Genomic DNA, 20,634 nt, shown 5'->3' with positions numbered 1-20,634 from the left:
GTTAGAGCTTGACGTTCTCTTACGTAGACTATGGGAGCTGTATCTGTGAAAATTCGTGAACACATCCAGGGGCAGATTCTCAATAGCTGTGAATTAATATAGCTGTGTGGCAGCTGAATGGAGTTAAGCTGATTTACACCAACTGATGCTCGAAACCTGAAAGTTTCAATAAGATGCATCTTCTTTCAGTAGTTAAAACACAGTTTGTTCTTTTTTTCCTAAAAGTTTGTGGTTTAAAGGCACATATATTTCTGGATTTATAGGACTTAAAGCTTTGGATATTGTATAGCAAAGGGAAAACTAAGTGGGATTAATTAACATCTACAGTTACTTCCTCGAAGAATTCATATGCTGTTGGAGCGCAGCAACATAAGTCGTGGAGGCTAAGGTTTAAAAACTGCTGCTTGATTCAAGGTCCTCAGGCTCAGATGTTTTTCAAGAAGCACTAAGCAAGCGTAGGTCAAAAAGCAGACGTGACATTAGGTACTGCTTTCACGTAGTAGGAGTTTCCATTTTGCTCAGTCAATGGAGACCTGTATTTTCGGAGCAGATGCAGATACATTTGCATGTGTGCGCAGTACAGCAGATGGCTCTGAATCTGCATGTGTGTATCGGAGGGCAAATTGCTGTGGTGCTCTGCAGTTTGCCCTCCTGGTTGGTATATATAGACCTCTTTGCCATCAGCTATGCTACAGTGCATCATAGGAAACTAGATTTAGGGCCATCTGCAGTATCTGGTTCATTATACAGTAAGGACTTTATACGGCCCTTAGGATGCTATGTTAAATGGAATTAATGCATAGAATGAAGGCTGAAAATATTTTCTTCCCTTCTTGTTGGGGAGTAAACCCTGCAGGACATGATGCCATTTTGCAAACAGAACAGGGTTTTAACTAAACTGAATAATTAATACTTAACAAGTTGAATTTCAAAGTAAATTGTTTACCTGCCTCCTTTTTCTTCCCTTTCTAAATATCTAGGTTGTGCTATCAACAACAGTGAATGTTGATGGGCACGTGCTGGCAGTGTCTGACAACATGTTTGTTCACAACAACTCCAAGCATGGACGGAGAGCAAGGAGACTTGACCCCTCAGAAGGTAGGGTATTTGTATGAAGAACAGTATGCAAATGAATGCAAAAGCATATTACCCATTCTTCAATTTCTGTTTGTTTTCAGGAGGGAAGGAGAGCTAAGGGGGAACTACAGAACCTCAGGGGGTTTAGAGAAGGAAGAGGCAGGAAAACAGTGTCTACTGCATGCAAAATATGATCCTCTTTACATCTAAGAGACTGGCTCGCCCCCCCCCCCCCCCCCCCCCGCCAATTTATTAATTAGTTTGTACTGCAAAGATGAAAACATAGAAAAACTAAGTATTATCTAAATTTCAGCCTTCTCATTCAGCTGGGATAGATTTGATTTCAGGCAAATTAGGCAGAATGACATCTTAGTTAAACAGAACTGTTACAGCACAAGATGTGTATGAAAAAGTGTCACTAGTTCCCTTAAACAAACTGTGCGCAAAGCATAACAATGCACAGAAGGAACCTGACACTAATTGATTTTAGTTTGTTTGGCTAAGCAAGACTCATGGCCGTCTACAGGATGGGTTTTGGACTATATTAAAGCAATTACAAATACTTGTATCTGTTAAGCCTCAAAATGTTGGCCCCTCCTCTCCCTCTTCCCATACATTCATTACCAATGCATTCTGCCTCTCTCACGCAGACAGTACTCAAAATTACTAGAAAATGCTATCTGTGTCTACTTTTCCCTTCCCTGCAGCTAGTGAAAGTGAGAAGAGCTGGTGATGTTAGTAGAAAAGACAAGCAAGGATATTATTTCATTATAATGTTTTGCTGCCCCACTTCTTAACTGTGCCCTATATCAACCTAAAAGAAGAATTAATGAACTGGAAGAAAATGATTGAATCAGTAAAGAATTCAGAGTGGTGTTAATTCTCCCCCAGCGGGCAGTGAAATGGTAGAAGGAAAATCCCAGGATTCCTAGCCTAGGAAGCCATCCAGTTTTTCCTTGACTGATTGGATGTGATTGACTGGCTGTTCAAAGGAGTCTCATGTTTTTGGAGCACTGCCAAAGTTCCCCTCCACCTCTGACCCTGTCAACATTGGGAATGGAGTGATGGATTGACTTTGGTTATGGCCTGGAAACCATATTGGGTTCCTGATGGGATGTATAGTCCAGAGGCCTTGAACATATGGAAGAGAGGAGAAAAAAAATTTACTCTATAAAATCAAGAAAATTATTAGAAATTGTCTCCTGATAGGAATTGGAGGAAACATTTGATATTCCCATATCTTTTTTGCCCATTGATAAACTTAATAAATCTTGATGTACCTCTCTTTCCACAGGGTTCAGCTTTTGTGTGATCATATGTTAATGAGCAGGGTTTTTGTTTTTTTTAAACAGCCTCTGCACAATCATTTAAGCGTTTCATTTTTACACCCACTACAGTTGGCCTATTAGGCTTTAATGACACGATGTTAAGTGCCAGTAATGAATAGGCAAGTAATTAACACTAGCAAGGCAGAAAACATGCTTTTATTTATTTATTTATTTATTTATTTATTTATTTATTTATTTACTGGGCTTTGTGGAATGGTAAAGCAGCCTTCATGGGTGAATGGCTGGAGGGGACTTGTCCTAGGCCTTTGTCAGCGCTAGGGAATTCATGCCAGTCGTGAAGCTGCAGAAACTCCCAGGAGTGGACAGGTGAAGCTGCTCTAAGCGACAGTTTGCATCGATATGACTTAGTACTGCTTAATGTGCACAGAAGTTGCTCGCACCCATCTGCTGCAAGGGTTTACACCCCGTATTGCAAATAGTCTCAAAGCTGGGGGGGGGGGGAACATAACCTGATGCTCTGATGTCCTTTTTGCTCTGTTTAGCCACACCATGCATCAAAGCAATCAGCCCAAGTGAAGGCTGGACTACAGGAGGAGCAATGGTGATCATTATTGGAGACAACTTCTTTGATGGGCTGCAAGTTGTATTTGGCACCATGCTTGTATGGAGTGAGGTAGGTAGAGGTGCCTCCCTATTGCTAAATGGAAGAAACAGTCCTGAGGAAAGTAGAAGGGGAAGTGTTAATTCCTGTTCCATTAATGGTATAAAAATGGTGGTGTGTGAGGCGGGCCATATAAACCTGTGTGAAGGAAATTCATGGAGCATGTTTTCTCTGTGGAACTCCTTGCTATGTGATATTATTGAGGCCAACTGCTCAGTAATATCCAGAATGGAATGGAACAAGTCTAGGTGTCTGGAGACAGGTGAAGGTAAAGAAAGAAAGAAAGGGTCGGCATTTGGGAAAGAGAAGGAATTCCCTCTGGGTCCAGAAGTAAGCCAGGAATTAACCAATGGGCATAAGCAGTACAATTTTCCTGATGACAGTTTATCCTAAAATGTGTCTTCCTCTCCTGGAGCCAAGAAACTAGACCGGACATACCACTCGCCTGATCTATAGTGCCTCCTATATAGGAATAAGCAATGCATTTACTCATAACGCATGTTTGGAGGGTGAAAAGTGAAAGCGTGGGGGAATAACACAGCCGCGTCATAATCATGCTTCTCCTTTTGTTATTTCCTAGCTTATCACGCCTCATGCCATTCGAGTTCAGACACCTCCACGTCACATTCCTGGAGTGGTTGAAGTGACATTATCATACAAATCCAAACAGTTTTGCAAAGGCGCGCCAGGCAGGTTTATTTACACAGGTAGGTGATTGCGATTTACGCTAGAAGAGCTCGAGCTCAGAGCCTCTTTGTTTTGGTAATCAGTATTGACAACTCTCTGCTTGCGTGCTTGCTTTATTTATTTAGCCTCTTGCTGTTTGAAGGCCACTCTGCTAGTTGTGACATTTGGACATGTAAGGAGATAGCTTCATTGTTGTGCAGAGATGTTAAGGCACTGTTACTACACGTGTTAATATTTTTTCCAGATTAGAGCTCATGCTGTTGTTATATGGGTCTGCCTATAGATATATTGAGTGTACAGGAACATGATAGCATTGTTCTACATAGTGGAAGATGTTTTATTTATAACAGTATTTATTTTACATTTCCCTCTTGCTGGGGGTAACCTTTCATTTTCAAGATAATCCCAGAGGACAAGGAGAGAATCCTGTATCGAGAGAAGCCAATGAGCTGAGTGGAAAATAAATCTGTTGGGGTTTTTTCATTCTTAAATGGATTATCAACTTATTTAGTGTTCTATATTCACCTCTGCTAGCAGGAGAACATTACAGATCTGAAAGAAAAAAAATCAGATGGGACCAGATGACCACCTCATTGAACTGTCAGTACCGGTAGTAACAATGACGGCATACGATGTATACGCTAAAGTTTCTGAAACCTATTAAGCACGGCTGGAGAATAATGGTGTGCAGAGTTCTAACGGGTAGATTTCTATTTAAGTTGAATGACTTGCTCCCACCAAATCACACTCAGATTTCTCAAAATGGAAGGATTTAATTAATTTTTAAAGCCTCTTACTACCAACAATCCTCTGGAAATAATCTTTGTGTATTATAATTGTCAAATTTTAAATTATAATTTAACTCAAAAGTAATAATGAAGGTCCAGGAAATTTTTTATTAAAAATTTTAAGGTAAAAACTTAACCACCTGTTGAGTGAATTAGTTTTTCCAAAAGTGGAAAAATTAGAATGAAAATCTGACACTTCAGAACTTTAGAAAGAACCAGTGATTTGTGAAGATCCTGTTACTGTCTTATGCTGTTTTATATACCCTTTATTAGTACACATGCTAAATTAGTGTTTAGTTATGTATGTGGAAAGATACTTATTCATACAACTGCCAAACCTAGAAACCTGCAGCAAGAATTAAGTCTTCAATTATACTAGGTACTCTAATGAAATATAAGCTTAACTGACAAAGGATTATTTTTGTTATGATAGAGGTCTGATCCACAGTTAATTGGAGATACTGAAATGATATCCATTGACTGAAACTGACTTTGAATCAAGCTCAAAGAGATTAGGACTTTCTTCTAATTTTGCACCAACATAACCCCAGTGCAGTGCAAAGTCATTCTGGAATTATTCCTGGGCTTGTGAGATCAGGATCTGGCCAAAAGCTTTTGGAATACGTTTTCTTCTAAGGCAGTGCATTGATTCACTGGTCTCTGGGAAAGGACGAATCTGATGTCTGAGCAGGTTAAACCGATCTCCTTTTGCTGAGAGAGAACTGGCAGAGCCATCAAACAGGTTAACGATTCAAATCTGCATGCAAATACAATCATGTTTCTAAAGAGATGGGACAGGTTAACTTACCGGAGTCTGGCACTCCTTAAGCAAAGGAACAGTGTCATTGATTCCTGTGCGGTACAGGGCTTGTAGGGGCTGCATTAGGCCTGATGCGTTTATCTTCAGAGAAAGAGAGACTGTTACTTCTTTAGTTATTATTACAGATTTAAATGTGAGTTCTTCTATGCCATTTTGTGCGTCTTGCGGCCTTGCTCTCATAGCGTCTTCAACACAAGCATTACTGAGGGCCACCATCTGTGTGCTCTTGGTACCTGTGCTGAAAGAGGTTTGGGAATGCAGTGATACAGAGATGTGTAATAGAAATGTGCATTCCTCTATGAAAAAAAAAAGTATTACTGTTATTGTAAAGCTGTTTTAAGTGCAAGACTTACTTGTACCATCTAGAGGGGACTTGAGTCAGACTGCAGTGCAGTTCTTTGACATGTTAATTAGAGTACTTCCACAAAAAAGGACATGAAGATGTATGTAGGAGCCAGCAGAAGAGAGGAAAGTTAAATATACTATCCCTGGTTTACTGCTGTTATTGGCATAGGGATATCTGTTAGCATTCTCTGAGGAGTGGGTGCTTACTGCCATATGTTACAAAACAGCATTTCACAGAAGATGCGGAGCTGTTAGAGCGAGGGTAGAACAGACAACTTTTCAATCTGTCTATTCAAGAACCCGCAGTTCTCCCACCATGGCAGGCAAAATGATAAACACAGCTATTAGGTAGAGGCTCACCTGTGTAATCAATTCCCCCAGGTTGTTGCTGCTAATAGCAGTAAAAACAACTTCTAAGCTATGAAAATAACATGGTGGCATTTTTTTTTCTTTCCACGGCTGTGATATCAGAAAACTGCTGTGATCCTGCTGTGAACAAATGCATTGATTTTTAACCTAGGCAAGCCATTTTCAGGCAGTCAAGGTCCTTCTTCAGACTGAAAGTCGTCTTCAGAACTTCCACGACGACTTTTGAACCTCTTGGCCAATTTCTATCAGATTTAGATAGGAGCATCAAAGATGCACAGCTCCAGCACGTTTTTGTGAAAATGGAAAATGGTAAAAGAGATCTGAATTAATCCTCCACTGAAAGAAAGGGTGAAGAGCTCAACCACGTTATTAGACAGCAGAGAAGCTACCAGAAAACAGCCTCAGGAAACCAGGTTGTTTAAGTGCCACTGCCCACAGAATGCGTGTCTGTATCCATAGGACTCTAAAATAGATTCAGTAGACGCACAGAAGTGTAGCTATTTGTTGGGTAGAGTGTAGAAGACAAACACCATATAAAATACTGAAAAGGGAAGTTCAATAGATTTTATAATTCTTGCTAAGGTAGTCCTCTGCATCATAACGAAAATCTGGGGTTTTTTTCATGATTATTGACGTTTATTATTTTCTTGATACTTTTAGTACTTTATATTGCAATATATTCCTCCGAAATGTCACAGTTTGTAGATAACATATCAGAGAATGCAGTAGGCTTGGAGACACAAATAAGACCACTTCCCTCCTGAATTGTAGTTGCCTCTATAAATGAGAATTTCTCCTCTAAATACCTTCCCTCTACATTCAGCTTGCGCTTGGCAAAATCCTAAGAAATGCAGAGACATTAACATCAAGCCCAGGAGACTGAAAAGTGTGAAATCCTGCAAACTAAAGGCATGGGAAGATGTAGTTCTGTCAGAACTAGTAACAGCAGCAACAACTAGCAGCCCCGGTACTATCAAGGTCATGTTGTATTAAGTCCTTCATAATTATTAAGTGCTGAGATATAACCTCAGATGAAAAGCACGAAGGGTCAAGTCATCTGAAAAATACTGAGTAGCTGGCTATAGGTACTTCACAGGTATAACAAGAATAATTATTCATATAAAACCAGACCTCAGAGGGTTCATCAGGGCCTCACTGCATCAGACATGGGCAACCAGTTACAGAGAGACACGTGCTTCCGTTTTATACACGAGACATTGCCACGGAAGGATGAAGAAACATTAACCACTTGCCTCTGGTTATACAGGAAAGCTGAAGATAGGCAGGGAAATAGATCTCTCGGGTTCTGGTCATATCCTTGAGTCACCAGAACACCAATACTCTTCTAAAACACGGAAACAGAAAAACAATGATCTTAGTTAGTATTGCCTCTATCTGCCTATGCCCTCAATATTTAATATACAATCAAATATTAATGTTTGACCTGATTATACTTGAGATTTTTTCTTTTTTTTTTAAAGAGTCACAATAAGACAGGTTGTTTGAAGAAGAAAATGATAAACTGTTGAAAAGATGAATATAAAAATTAGATATAAATTTCAAGGGTAAATCTAAATGCCACAGTGGAGCTGTTACGGGAGCTCATATGCGTCCTGTAATGTGTATTTATAATAGGCTCCTTGCAAAGTGTGCTGTGCTAGCATTGCTGTAGTTATGGTTCTGTCAGCATTTCCAGTCTTAAGTGCTATCATTCAGGGTGCTGCAACTCAGCCCTCAAATTCCTCTCATCGCCGAAATGTGATGTGTGGACTTTTCCATAAGGTTCCCAGATGGAAAACTTTTATAAGAGCGAAGCCAACAGGATTCTATGGACATCTAACGGTGCACTGCAGAGTGTAGCAAAAGTCTAGAGAAATGGCTTGTTATATGTTAATGGCAGTTGCTGAACCAACTTACATACTTCAGTAGTTAAGTATATACTTAAAGCGAGAGATAAAAAGTCTGTTTTTAAATCACCGCAACTAAACATTGAGTCTCTGTGTGAACCTTAATCTGGTGAGAATACAGGTTACACATACATCTCCATGTTCTGAATTACCTTTCTTTCGTCAGCTGTTCCTAGAATAAGACGACATTTGTTCTCTGCTGCTAATCTAGCAGTAGCCTCATATTCTGCTTTTAATACAACACAAATTCAAATTCTCTGCCTCTGTAAGTAGTTCCATTATAGTTCCCTTGACTTTAATCACGCTTACATCAGTTTACGCCAGCTGAGGATATGTCTTGTAGGCTTTCATATCTTAAGTTTGATCACAGCTCTGCATTTACTTTGTCATAGAGATGCTAACCTGGAAATGTGTATATCAGGGAGATTTTGAACATAATTTTCCTTGCTGAGAAGAAATCCTCCAGGGGTTAACTTGTCAGAGCAATGCAATATAAAATAATCTGTAGGATATGTTGGACTCCCAGGTTGTACTGTATCAGTCTCTATGCCAGGTACCAAGGATAGGAGGGTACTGGTTTGCTAAAGCTTGTAAGTAGATTTGAGAACGGCTTGTTATCTGCTTCTGGGAAACAACACTTACAAGGATGCAGTGAGCTCTACAAATTGGAAGAGCGAGTTCACTTGGCCCGAACACAACTGATGTGACAGAAAGCGTTTGCAGAGAACAGCTCCTACCCCTGCTTTAGCCTATGAAAGACACATGCAATAGGAGGCAACGCTGTGTTGGGAGCAGGGTGTTTGGAACAGCTGTTACCAACACAGCAAATACAAGACAGGAGCGCTGGCAGTACACTTCTAGCAGCATCCTCCCAACTCCAGACCACGGTGTACCCCTCAGAGTATGCTGACCAGTACGTATGTACCTCCCAAGCCCAGGATTAGCATGATTACAGCAAGTGAGCTTCTGTGGCCAGCAACATGGAAATGTTTTGTTCTGTAGGGTGAATACCAAGCCTCTCTTTACTGTCGGCTTGAGTGAAGGTAGACACTATGCAGAGTTGGAACTCAAGCCTTCAAGGCCCCTGGTGCCTTTTTCTCTATGTTAACATCTTCAAGAAGGTGAGGCACCACACTGCAAATACTACAGTACCTCTGGCTGTTTTCTGGGTTCAGGATATTTCCAGAGGTATGCATACTTCGTTTCTTCTCATCCATACTTTGCAAACAGAGGACTTGCTGCCCTTCGGTCTGCTTCATGGAGTAAAGCAAAGATGAGCGGCAAAACTTTGCTAAGGTCCTTGAATCCCTTTTGTGATTGTCGGAGAGGAAGAGTGCGCATCTCCCAGGGCGTACGCTGGCAATATCAGAATGAGCTGTCACTCATGGTAAATTGTGCAGATCTTCATAACATCATCTTCCTTCAACAGTCTTATGTGCTTTGATGTGCGGTGAAATAATTAATACTTTAAATGTCAGCACTGTTATCATTCGGTATCTGAGTTAGTCCCCATTGAGGTGAATTGGACTGAGCTGTTGTTTCAGGTTTTGCAAATGCAGACAGATGTCGTGGCATCAGTTGCTCAAGGGTGAGCATTTTTTTTTTCTTCTGTTCCAGTGAGTTATAATAGCTGGAGACTTGTATTTAAAATGAAAGCATGGATTTTGGAGGGTAAGGAACAATATATAAAAGAAACAGCACTGCACCGTACTCTATTTGAGCCTTGTCATAAATAAAGTCAGGTAGGCTGTGGGGCATTTAGACCTCTCCCTACTGCTGACTGTAACAATTCTGTTGTTAAAACAGTTACGCTAGAGTGAAGTTTATAGACTAACCGACAATTCAGTTTATTCACTAGATGGTTGCTCTTTTTTTGTATATGTTATGCCATGCATGATTTTTTTAAACTATGCTCTGGGAAATTCGAGAGGCACCTTGTGCCTCAAACACTGGATTTGAGAGTTACCAAAGGGATTTTGCTGTACCTGAATCAGTTTTCTTGGGGGTTTCATTTCAGAGATCTGATTTGTAGGGAATAATGAGCAGCCTGCTTCTGTGTCAGACCCCTTTTTGGTCTCTGAACCCGTGAACCCAAAAGCATTTGGATAGAATTTTGACATATTTCTATGTAACACATAGATAAATCACTACTGATCCAGTAGCTCTTTTCTCAGTGGAAGTGGTGTTGGGGTGAAGCTGTTTAAACTTGCTGGTGGGTTCTACATCTTGCCCTTCAGTGGGAAAGGTACCATTTACTTCTACGAATGTTGGATGTTGGTTTTTAACAGGATTTCGTGACAGAGATATTTTTGTTTCACTAATGAGTAAAACTAGTAGTAGGCAATTTTGTTGCCAGCTGTACAGAAAACCTTTTGTGCTGAAAGACATAATGTATACATTGATTCAAAATGGCTGAGTTCTTAGAACAATTCAACATTGTTGAGAAATTATTTGCTGCTATTTATCTATCAGAATGAAAATGTCCATGTCAATCCATTGGAAAAATGTTTGTTGAATAATAGCCAGTTTCTTCTTCCTGAATTAGCATTTTCTATATTCCCATTAGCTATTTTTAGTGAACTATGTATACATACATGTTTAAATTCCTATATATTTTACATTGCTTTTGCTTAGCTTAATATATATAACGTAACTGATTAGACTTGTAATCAAGAAGAGAAATGGCACATAATGATGTACAGGCTCTTGAGAGAACTGGCCTATAATTCTCAGGATTATTGGCAAAAAACCCCACCCCCCCAAAAAAAACCTCTTCCCAAATGGGATGTAGATTCTGTGGCAGTTGAAATGTGTATTATTAAACTCCTTAAGCAAACCAGAATGGCTCCCAGTGGAGAGCAAAGACATTCTAAGTATAGCCAAGACTAAATTCTCAGGTCTGGGTTTCCTCTACTCAATTCCCACTTGATTATCTCCTGCAATATTTAAACTTCATGCCATGCCATAATTATTTAATAAAAAGTAAATATAAAATGTATCTCAGTGGGGAATATGACCTTTTACCTTCATGTTGTTATACCAAAGATGGACACAGATAAACAGAGAATCTGGATCAGTATAATAGTCTGTCTCACTTGATAGTTTCATTCTTCTGGTGTCTGAGACGGTTATCCTGTAAGGTGCTGAGTATATTTTGGAAGATTCAGTGCGTGCCATCAGCGTCTCTTGCAATCAGGGGGTTTCAGCTGTGCTGATGTCACCAGTTATTTAAAAAAAATTTTTGTTTTAAAAAGAACCACAAATGGTACAAGAGGATAGAAGAAGCTAGCACTGAATGAGGATAGTGCTAAAGGCCTTACATATGTTACTTATTAAATGCATCATGGAATTCTTAGCAAGGTTCTCAGCGTGAATGTGTCGTTTGAATGATAATGCACATTCTGAAGTACAAGGAACTTCTAAAAAACCATACCTGTAACTGTGTTAGTAAACACCAGTAATCCTAATGTATTAGAGGCAGTCAAAGCCTACGAGTATGCAGAATGCTACAGAACTGACTTTTGGTTTCTGTATTAATTTGGAGTTTAATTTTGAATAATCAGAAATCAGATTATTATTGCCACGATTTCATAGTAGAGAGTATTAAAGTGTCTGAAGTTTTATGAATTCATCAGCGTTGCCAGTAGGGCTCTACCAGCTATTACTAAATGAGGATCTGGGTCAAAATATCTTAGTTTATCCACTAGAGATTAACATCATTACAGTGAAGTGGCTATGTATGCATAATAGCCATACACAACTGAAGAAGTTAACGTGTCTAATGAATAGCTGTGCCCTAGTTTGTGATGGCAAAGTGTTGGGGGGCGCATGTAATGTGTTTATTAGATGAGCAAATACGGTACTCTTGATTTCTGACTGTGTAATGAACATAGTAGCAGACCTGTTCTAATTCGCGATCGTACCATAACTTGCTATATTGCCGCCATTGTCAGTTTTGTCCAGAGTAAATACATTCATCCTTAAAGGAGTATTTTGTGACAGTGCTTCCCCGCTGTATCTTTCAAATTATTCACTCAGCCTTTGATAGATGGTGAGAAGTCAGCCTTGGAAACCAGAGCAGTTTTAAGTGCAGAAGTCATGGGATTTTTGTTCCCTTATTGAGCAAGCCAAACTCACTAGTGTAACCCTTTGGAATACTTCTTTAAGTCAGAAGTTTTGCAAATAGCATGCAGCATTCACATAAATTTTGTCATTCGCTTCAACATATCTGCCTCTGAATGCATTTTGTGGAGTACTGGCATAAAACGAGGATGTCCATTCAGTTCAGCTGTGCCCACCAGAATGAGCAGGTGTAGGGTGTGTGCGCACGCGTGAATGCACAGGATTCTTTCAAGGCTTAGCTGTAAGCAGAAAGATATCACTAATTCTTTATTTAACAAATTACAGACACACTGAGGGATTGTCCAGGAGCACCACGCAGTTCATTATACAGATAATGGCAGAAACATCTGTACAATTAAATGGGTGGAGCTGGGGTACCGGGAGTCTGGGGACCTGGTCTGTATAACACGGTCCAACATTAACAGCTTGTGTGTCCCAGCTTTCTTAGCAGTAGAGTAAGTGTTACCTTTGAAAAGAGATTAGGGATCCTCATGCAGAAGATCTTGTAAAGCTTAGCTTACTACTCCGCCTGTCTTACGCACAGTGATCAGGGCTCGCCTGAGCAGAAGGCAATGTGCACCTTCTAGGAACCCAGGCAAAGAGAGGTTTTCTATGGCAAAGCTGTGAAATCCATCTTTTTTAGATAATGAACTTAAAAAAAGAAAGAGTCATACAAAGATACATACTCATATAACGTGGGGTTTTTTTTCTGTTTTCTTTTCAGCTTTAAATGAACCTACCATAGATTATGGTTTCCAAAGACTGCAAAAGGTCATCCCAAGACATCCTGGTGACCCTGAAAGACTAGCTAAGGTAAAATATTTTTAAGCATTCACTGAGCCTGCTAAATATGTTCTTTCAATTCTAACTCACAAAAGAGACAAAAGTTGTATCTTAAATAACAATTACATCTGAACGTAAGTTCACTGATTAGTTGTAGGTCCAAATAAGAATTTGATCATGTAGAACCCACAGATACCACTAATTTTTATCTGTTAGAGCTCAAACACTGTGAATGTCTTTCTTTTGCTGCTAAAATGAGAGTCCAGTGCAGATATCTTCCCAGTTCATATTCATGGTCCTTTGCATTTATCCATGTTGGCAAATCTCTGAGCCTAAATGATACATGATAGACATAAAAGGTTTATTGCAGAGGTCCAATCTTAAGGGAGTCTTTTAGTAAAAAACACTTAAAGCTCAACTTTTTCTGTAGCAACAACTGCAGTATGCATGTGTTGAAACAACTCAGGATTTTATGTGTCTGTAATACTGCATACTATGTTGACGTGGCACCTGGCACAATGAGAGTGGCATTAATGACTGTGTTCCTAGATTTTAGTGCAGTACCAAAAGGACCTATTCGCACGTTTGCATGGTGAGAGACTATTGTATTCAGACAGTATACCGTGTCATTTTTTTTCTGTAACCAGAGGTAACATAAGATAGCTAAAGTGTTTTATTGGTTTGGTTACTGTTATTGAGAAAAAATAAATGGACACGGAGATTAATCAGATTTTTATGTGTCTATGCAAAAGAATATATTGAAATGCAGTAGGGAACGGAGTTCCTGGGTAAACTGGGTATGTCTGAAAATGGCCTGGATTTGGGAAGCCGGTGTGCCTGAAGCAGCTTCAGGACTATGGAGAGCTCCAAGATAAAGATGGAGCACTGGGCACCCAACGCAGCCCGTGCCGGCTGACGTTTCTATCGCACGCACGCCAACGCTTTCCAAAGTGACTGATGATTTTGCACGTCTATTTTGAGCTTCTGTAAGTGGTGCATTTTTTCAGATAAGTGGCAAATAACAGCTCTTTAAGGGACCCCGTTTTCAGAATGACCACACACAAACACTAGTCACTTCAGAAAATGCTAGCCCATGGTTTTATTTGCACCCAAATCCTTTTCTGTTAAAAAGTCAATTTTATGCATGTGCTCATCCTCCAGGAAATGCTGTTGAAACGAGCTGCTGACCTAGTTGAAGCACTGTATGGAACGCCACATAACAACCAGGTCAGAATGACTACTCTCAACAGGGGAGTGGTATACATTCAGGTTTAGTAATAAACACTAGAAAACGTCTTCACGCACATTTCTGAACTTGTCCCTTTCATTCTGCAGGACATCATTCTGAAACGAGCTGCAGACATCGCAGAAGCTCTCTACAGTGTACCAAGGAATCCCGCACAGATCCCTGCACTGTCTAGCTCTCCTGCTCACAGCAGTATGATGGGAATTAACTCCTATGGTAGCCAGTTAGGAGTCAGCATTTCAGAGTCAACACAGGGAAACAACCAAGGTAAGCAGTGCAAGTAGTCTAGTGTTAATTTAAACAATGAAAAATTGAATCACGGTTGCTCCCATAGTAGTTTCTCAACTTCTCTACCTGCTCAGCTTATGAATAGAAAAATGGCTTGAAACTGTCAGCATTAGAAATGGATGTGTGCTGCCATTTTGGGTGATACTATGTCTGCACCAGGTTCCAGTCACCAGATTAGCTATGGCTGAAATAATTTTTGAGTATTTTTTGATACCAACTTAACCCTGAATTCTCTCCCTGCTCCCCTCAATCTCTTTTTTTTTTTTTTTTTCTGGTTATATTTCTGTTTTCATAAAAGACAAGGATAGCAACTGAAAAAAACCTCTCACAGTTAAAGAGGTGGGGCATTTTCTTCTTCTTTTTTTTTTTTTTTTTAAGGCTTCTTCTTCAGTGTTAATTTTACCAACTTGCACATGTTGTATGTATTACATTTACTCTAGATATATTATTGATTCTCACAAAAACATGCCATAAAATGACTTATTAACGGTAATACATCATGGGAGCAACATCAACTTTGGGCATTTTCTGACTCTTGAATATTTTGATTTTTAGCACTCGATTCCAGTAACGTACAGTCTGTGGTTGACTGCATGAATAGCTGTGTTTAACACTCTAAGGCAGTAAAACCGTGTCATATGAAGTTAATATTACATATGCCATGTCAAAAGTCATCATGTAGGTAATTTTTCCTAGTTTTTTTTAATAAGGTCTTACCAGCCCTGAATTAGCACTTCATAATATAAATGGGCAGAAATAACCTGACTTGATAGCTAAATGGTAACCACTTTTAAAGTAGCTATTGGATCACATCTTTCTAATGAAAGCTTTTCCGTGGAAAATCCTTTTGCAGCTGTAATAATAGCCTTGTACTTTAATGTTGATAGCTATAGTGTTCTTCAGGTCTCTTTTTGGAGAAAAAAGAGGCTAAATTTTGGTTCTCAAACATTTGTGATTTTTTTTTTAAGACAAAATATGATTTTTACTTATCCAGTTTATTCTTCGCCCCAAGTAGAGTATCTTCAAAGTCAAGCTGCAAACTGTATATGGGTTATAATTTCCCCTTAGTAATACACTTGCTTTACTTGTAATTCATCAATAATTTGAAAAGTATAACCTCCCCCCTAAAAATGTAGAAAATCCCACATGTATTATAAATTCTACCTCAGAAAAAGATGAGCACATACCTTTTTTCCAGGTCTTAGAACAAATTTCAACTTTTATCAAATCAAATCTGATTAGAAAAATATACATCAGTTCACTTCAAACAGTTATTTTCCCACATTGTTTTAAAACTTAATATTCCTTAACTTGAAAGCACGTGCATAAACCCCACTGAATTTAATGGTACTTGTTTAAATGTTTTAATTAATCTGGATTTAAATAAGTAATTTATTTAAGCAGGGAATATACAGGAGAAAGTTTTAAGCCAAAACCATTGACATGCTTTGAAATGTGTTTTTTTTAGGTTACATTCGTAATACAAGCAGCATCTCACCCCGAGGTTACTCATCCAGTTCCACCCCTCAACAGTCCAATTACAGCACTTCCAGCAATAGTATGAATGGCTACAGCAACGTCCCCATGTCAAACCTGGGCGTTCCAGGCTCACCTGGATTCATCAACGGCTCTCCAACAGGATCCCCCTATGGATGTATGTGCTTTGCTTCTTTTATATTTGATTCTTGCTCCTGCTTAATTTAATTTACCACATCAAAAAAATGCAACCAGTGATGTCTTTCAAGAGAAGTTCTCAAGATTTAGTAGAGATTTTTGTAAAAGGTTCTGATTCGTGTTCTGGTATTTTTTAGTATGAACTAGAAAATGTTCCCATTTTTCAGGAAGAACAGAGGAATATTGAATCCTACTTGTGCTTCCTTCATTTTTTATCCTTGTACAGATTCCTAAGTGGCAAAGGCCACAATGAGAAATTAGGTACAATTTACAACTTTAGATGATTAAGCAAGTAGCCATCACTTTTAGCATAGAGACTACTCCGAATCCTACCTAAAAGGCACTGTAAAATAATTTTTATGTGTATGACCTGCATTAATAATTACTATGAGCAAGTCACTCTTCCTTTCATGCCTAGATTTCCCTCTGGCAAGAGTGTGTGTGTAATATATATCTGAGAGGATGAAGAGTTAAACAGCTATTTACTTATTGACTAATTATTTGATTATTTACCTACACGGTAGTTTACGGAGCGTATAGCTCCCAATAATGTCAGAATCATGCCTTTCCAGAAAACACCTGGTATCCTGCAAAATATTATTTGATTTTATTTACATTCACGTCATCTGCATAAGGACTGACCCACTTTGCAGTGATGATGAAGGCTCCTTGCTGGTCTGAAACCTGCTAAACAATATCCTCACAGTTTGAGCTGTAATTTAAGGCTAAGGTGCAACTCAAAGGATGTTTGGGTACTTTTGATACTTCCCCTATTCTGGAGCTTTGCCATTGACTTCAATAAGGAAAGGACCGGGTCTGCAGCATATTGCTATTCTGATTTCAAACTAATACTTCCATGAGACTTGGGGGTTCCCTTGAACCCCCATGAAATATGGTTATTTGTTCCTTGTTTTGCTGAGAAATAGCTGATATTTTTCTGCAAAGAAAGCAAACAGTTGCTTAACAAGCTATTGGACATATAACGGGACTTTTTCTTGCAAGAGACTTCTTTAAAAAAGAAGCCAGTTTAGATTCAAATCTAAGGAACAGCTTAAAACATCCCCTCTCAACTCCAACCAAGGAAATCTTCATTTTTAAAAAGCTGGGAGGGGCACAGGAGTTACCGGCCTTCCCACTTTCCAAAGCACAGACTGTAAGTGGACAGGCCATTACTGTCTACTGTTTGTTCATATTGACTCTCTCCTCCCCCTTGATGACTTACCATTTTCTGATATCCTCACCCTTCATTTTAAAAGAATTAAGCACTCTCTTTTCTGAACTCTTCAATATAACTACCTCTCTACTTTAGACTTACTGTAAACAGCCAAGTCAATGTGAGAATGAGATCTTTTTTAAGATGGTGAGTAATCAGGAGGCAGACATTTTAAACAGTTTTACCAAACTTCTATAATTGCATTTCTGATGAGGATTCACTTTTTTCTTTTGCAGTAATGTCTTCAAGTCCAACAGTTGGCTCCTCCAGCACTTCTTCCATCCTTCCATTCTCCTCTTCCGTCTTTCCTGCTGTCAAACAGAAGAGTGCCTTTGCTCCTGTCATCAGACCCCAAGGGTCTCCTTCTCCTGCCTGCTCTAGTGGCAATGGAAATGGGTTTAGAGGTAAGAAATGTACAATTAATATTCAGCCTGCACATGTAAAGCATGCTGTGTTAGTCTAGGTAAATACAGTAATCATCTGAATACCGTTACGCTGATATGACAGGACTCAGCAGTGAAAATCTGGCCCAATCCAACCGGATTAAAGCAGTGCTCCAAGCTTTGTCTATTTGGTTTTAAAACAACAGGGGACAGACACTCATTTATACCGAGAAGGATTTGACCCACACTGCATTTCAATACCAGCTCTTTTGTGAGGAATGACTTCTCCTTAGGCTTCAGGGACTTGTAAAACAAACGTCTGCCCTGCAGAGTTAATACACAGCTCTGTACGTAACAGCCAATGTCTTGAAACCTGCTGCAGGGTTTAGGCTCATACCGGGAATTGAGCCCTATAGTACATTTACAGCCTTTTTAAAGGTGATCTGCAAAACAAATGTGAGTATTAAGATAAGAATGGAAACCTGTACTAAATTCTTTCTTTTAATAGGCTGTGGGGGGGCATGCGGCACATAAATACGCTCCAAGTCTCCATAAAAAAAGCCTTTATAGGGCCTGAGAAGTCATCTGGCTCCTTCAGACTTCACTTAGAGATACCATAGAAAACACAACTCTGGGAATTCAGCCATGCCAAGAGCCAGTGGTAATTCTAAAATGAGCCCTACAAACTGCACCTGTTGATTTGGGTGCACTGTAAATCCTTAGCTAGGCCACAGGGACTTACATACACTGCGATTATTTTATATAATAAGGAAATTCTAAGTGTGTTGAACAAAAACAATTATATTTTTAAAAGCTAACTTGCAGAATTCTGCTATATATCTGAAACAGCTTCTTCCCCTGCCCCAATTACATGAAACTCCGTGCTTCTCTAAGATCGTCTTCTCCCCATTAACGACAGACATTGATCTACCCATGTCACTGCACAGGTATCATGTTGACAGGGAATATTTCTTTTCTCTCTCTTTAAAGACGATGAAAAGAAGGATTTGAAGCAATTTTTTAAACTACAGGTAGAGGAAGTTCTGTTGGCCCAAAAGTTGTAGCCATTTATCTAAACTGTTTAGAAATGGGTTTATCTTCGTTAATGTTTTGTGTGGTCATGGTGCCTGAAGAGTTATCCTCACTACCTGGTCTGCAGTTAACTTTTTCCCTTCTATTTTTTTTTTTTTTTTTTTTTTTTGGCGGGGGGGAGGGTGTGTTCTTTGTATCAGCTAATGAAGGGATGTATTGATTTCACTGCATTTTTATAAAAAATGAGAGGGTTTAGCTGTTCTAAGGAGCTGTTCCAAGGTAATGTAATTTTAAACTGATTCAGTTAAACATTTAACTAGGAAGGCCTATCAACTTACTTCAGAACAGTTTGCTTGTTTAGCTTAAGCCAGTTGGACAGTGCTGTAACCTAAAGACAAATCAGTGCGTTCAGAATAGATTTTAGTCTGCTTTAAAGTTAAACTTGTCTAACTGCTATGTTGAGAAGGCCTAATAAGTTACCTAAGGTAGTGCTAACCACAAATCAGTTCAGCGAGAAAATCACTCAGATTTTTTCTGGGAGACAGAAAAAGGACAGCGTAAAAAACACTGACTTTTTATTTAAGTTAATAATTTTCCTTAACCTACCGTGTCTGCCCCGTCTGTTCAAGACTCTGCTTAGCAAGAGTTTCTAACCCTTTTGTAAACACGTAAAGTGCTAGAGACCATTTGCTGCCATTCATGCCATTTAGTGTTTACAACATATTTTATCCAATCTGTAAGTTAGTAATCAATAAGAGATTCTAAAAATGGAACTTTAATATTAAGTATAACATAAAATCTCAAAGCTAAAAAACCCCCCAGTCCTCACATCCATGCATTTCTACTGACAAAAATCCACTCCTGAGGTGTTCAGGATTAATCTATCCATTAAGGTTATCATTACTTACTGAAATAGCTTATGCGTATAGAGATGCAGACACTTGCGCATGGATAAACCGATACAGAAATTATTAACCATATCCCTTTCTTTGTGGGATAGCTCCTTGTACATCAACACCCTGATACCTAAATTTAGTAATACGCTACAACTGTTATTTAAATAAATTTTCAGCAGATACGGTACTAGTACAATGGGACTTGTCAGTCAGACTGCAACAACAAGCAACAACAGATGTGACTCACAGCAAAGGCAGTAGTTGCTTCGCAGAGTCGAACACGTCTGCCCAAGGTTTGTTACGCCAGGTCTTTGTAACTATTTAACTATTTCAGCCATAGATGCAAATTCTTCTTTCCAACTGAAATATTTAAATTGATGCAAGCTGGGGAGCACATGCTTTGGAAAGGATCCAGATCCACACAGCCTGATATCCAAATTAACGTTCCCACAGTGCTGACAGACAGATGTGGCCAGAAAGGCAACAGGAGGGTCCCAAAGAGGCTGCTTGAATGGACTTACCGTGCTGCAGCAATGGGAGATTGTTAATCTCCTCTGCTATGCCATCGCCCTGTACTATAAACTAAGAATAGACGTGCTGGTAGTGCAGTTTTTTATTTATTTACTTATTTATCAAACTTGGGCATCAGTAAATACCGATGGAGACGATTGAATAGCAAAAGCACAGAGCAAGCAGTAAGTATATGCAGGCTCCTTCCCAAAGCACATCAGGCAAGTGTTTCGACATTACCTCGCAATTTCCCCACCCATAATATGGGGAAAACATCTCCCCCGTGGGGATTTTTTGAGCTTTAATATAATGTTTGCAATGTATTATGGCTACATCTTTTGTTCAAAGGCAAAAGTTTCCTGGCGATACAGTCTCCATCCTACTTACTGCATCCTGTTGCAATGAGAATATTAGAAATACTACCGGCAGCTCAGGGCATGCCACTCTACTTAGAAACATAGCTTCCACGTATGTTAACCACAGCAGTGTTTAAGCCTGGATTAAAACTAGTCTAAACAGAAGGAGCTGTACAAGCTTCGTCATC

The 20,634-nt window shown here is 39.3% G+C and overlaps 1 protein-coding gene across 1 annotated transcript in view; it reads left to right on the top strand.

The window, feature by feature from the left end:
* Nucleotides 1-20,634, top strand: part of LOC309601575 (transcription factor COE2) — a 144,508-nt gene that overhangs the window by 117,619 nt on the left and 6,255 nt on the right. Inside the window, exons 8-15 of the mRNA XM_082334663.1 lie at nt 981-1,098; nt 2,909-3,039; nt 3,608-3,734; nt 12,790-12,878; nt 14,010-14,075; nt 14,184-14,361; nt 15,851-16,036; nt 17,506-17,673. Of these exons, the coding sequence (XP_082190789.1) occupies nt 981-1,098; nt 2,909-3,039; nt 3,608-3,734; nt 12,790-12,878; nt 14,010-14,075; nt 14,184-14,361; nt 15,851-16,036; nt 17,506-17,673 (1,063 nt within the window). The remainder of the gene's footprint in view (nt 1-980; nt 1,099-2,908; nt 3,040-3,607; nt 3,735-12,789; nt 12,879-14,009; nt 14,076-14,183; nt 14,362-15,850; nt 16,037-17,505; nt 17,674-20,634) is intronic.

Source organism: Platalea leucorodia, assembly GCF_965183815.1.
Source record: "Platalea leucorodia genome assembly, chromosome: W".
In the NCBI taxonomy this organism is placed as follows: Eukaryota; Metazoa; Chordata; class Aves; order Pelecaniformes; family Threskiornithidae; genus Platalea; species Platalea leucorodia.
Note: the sequence above shows the minus strand (reverse complement) of the source record. Positions and strands in the feature narration are given on the sequence as shown.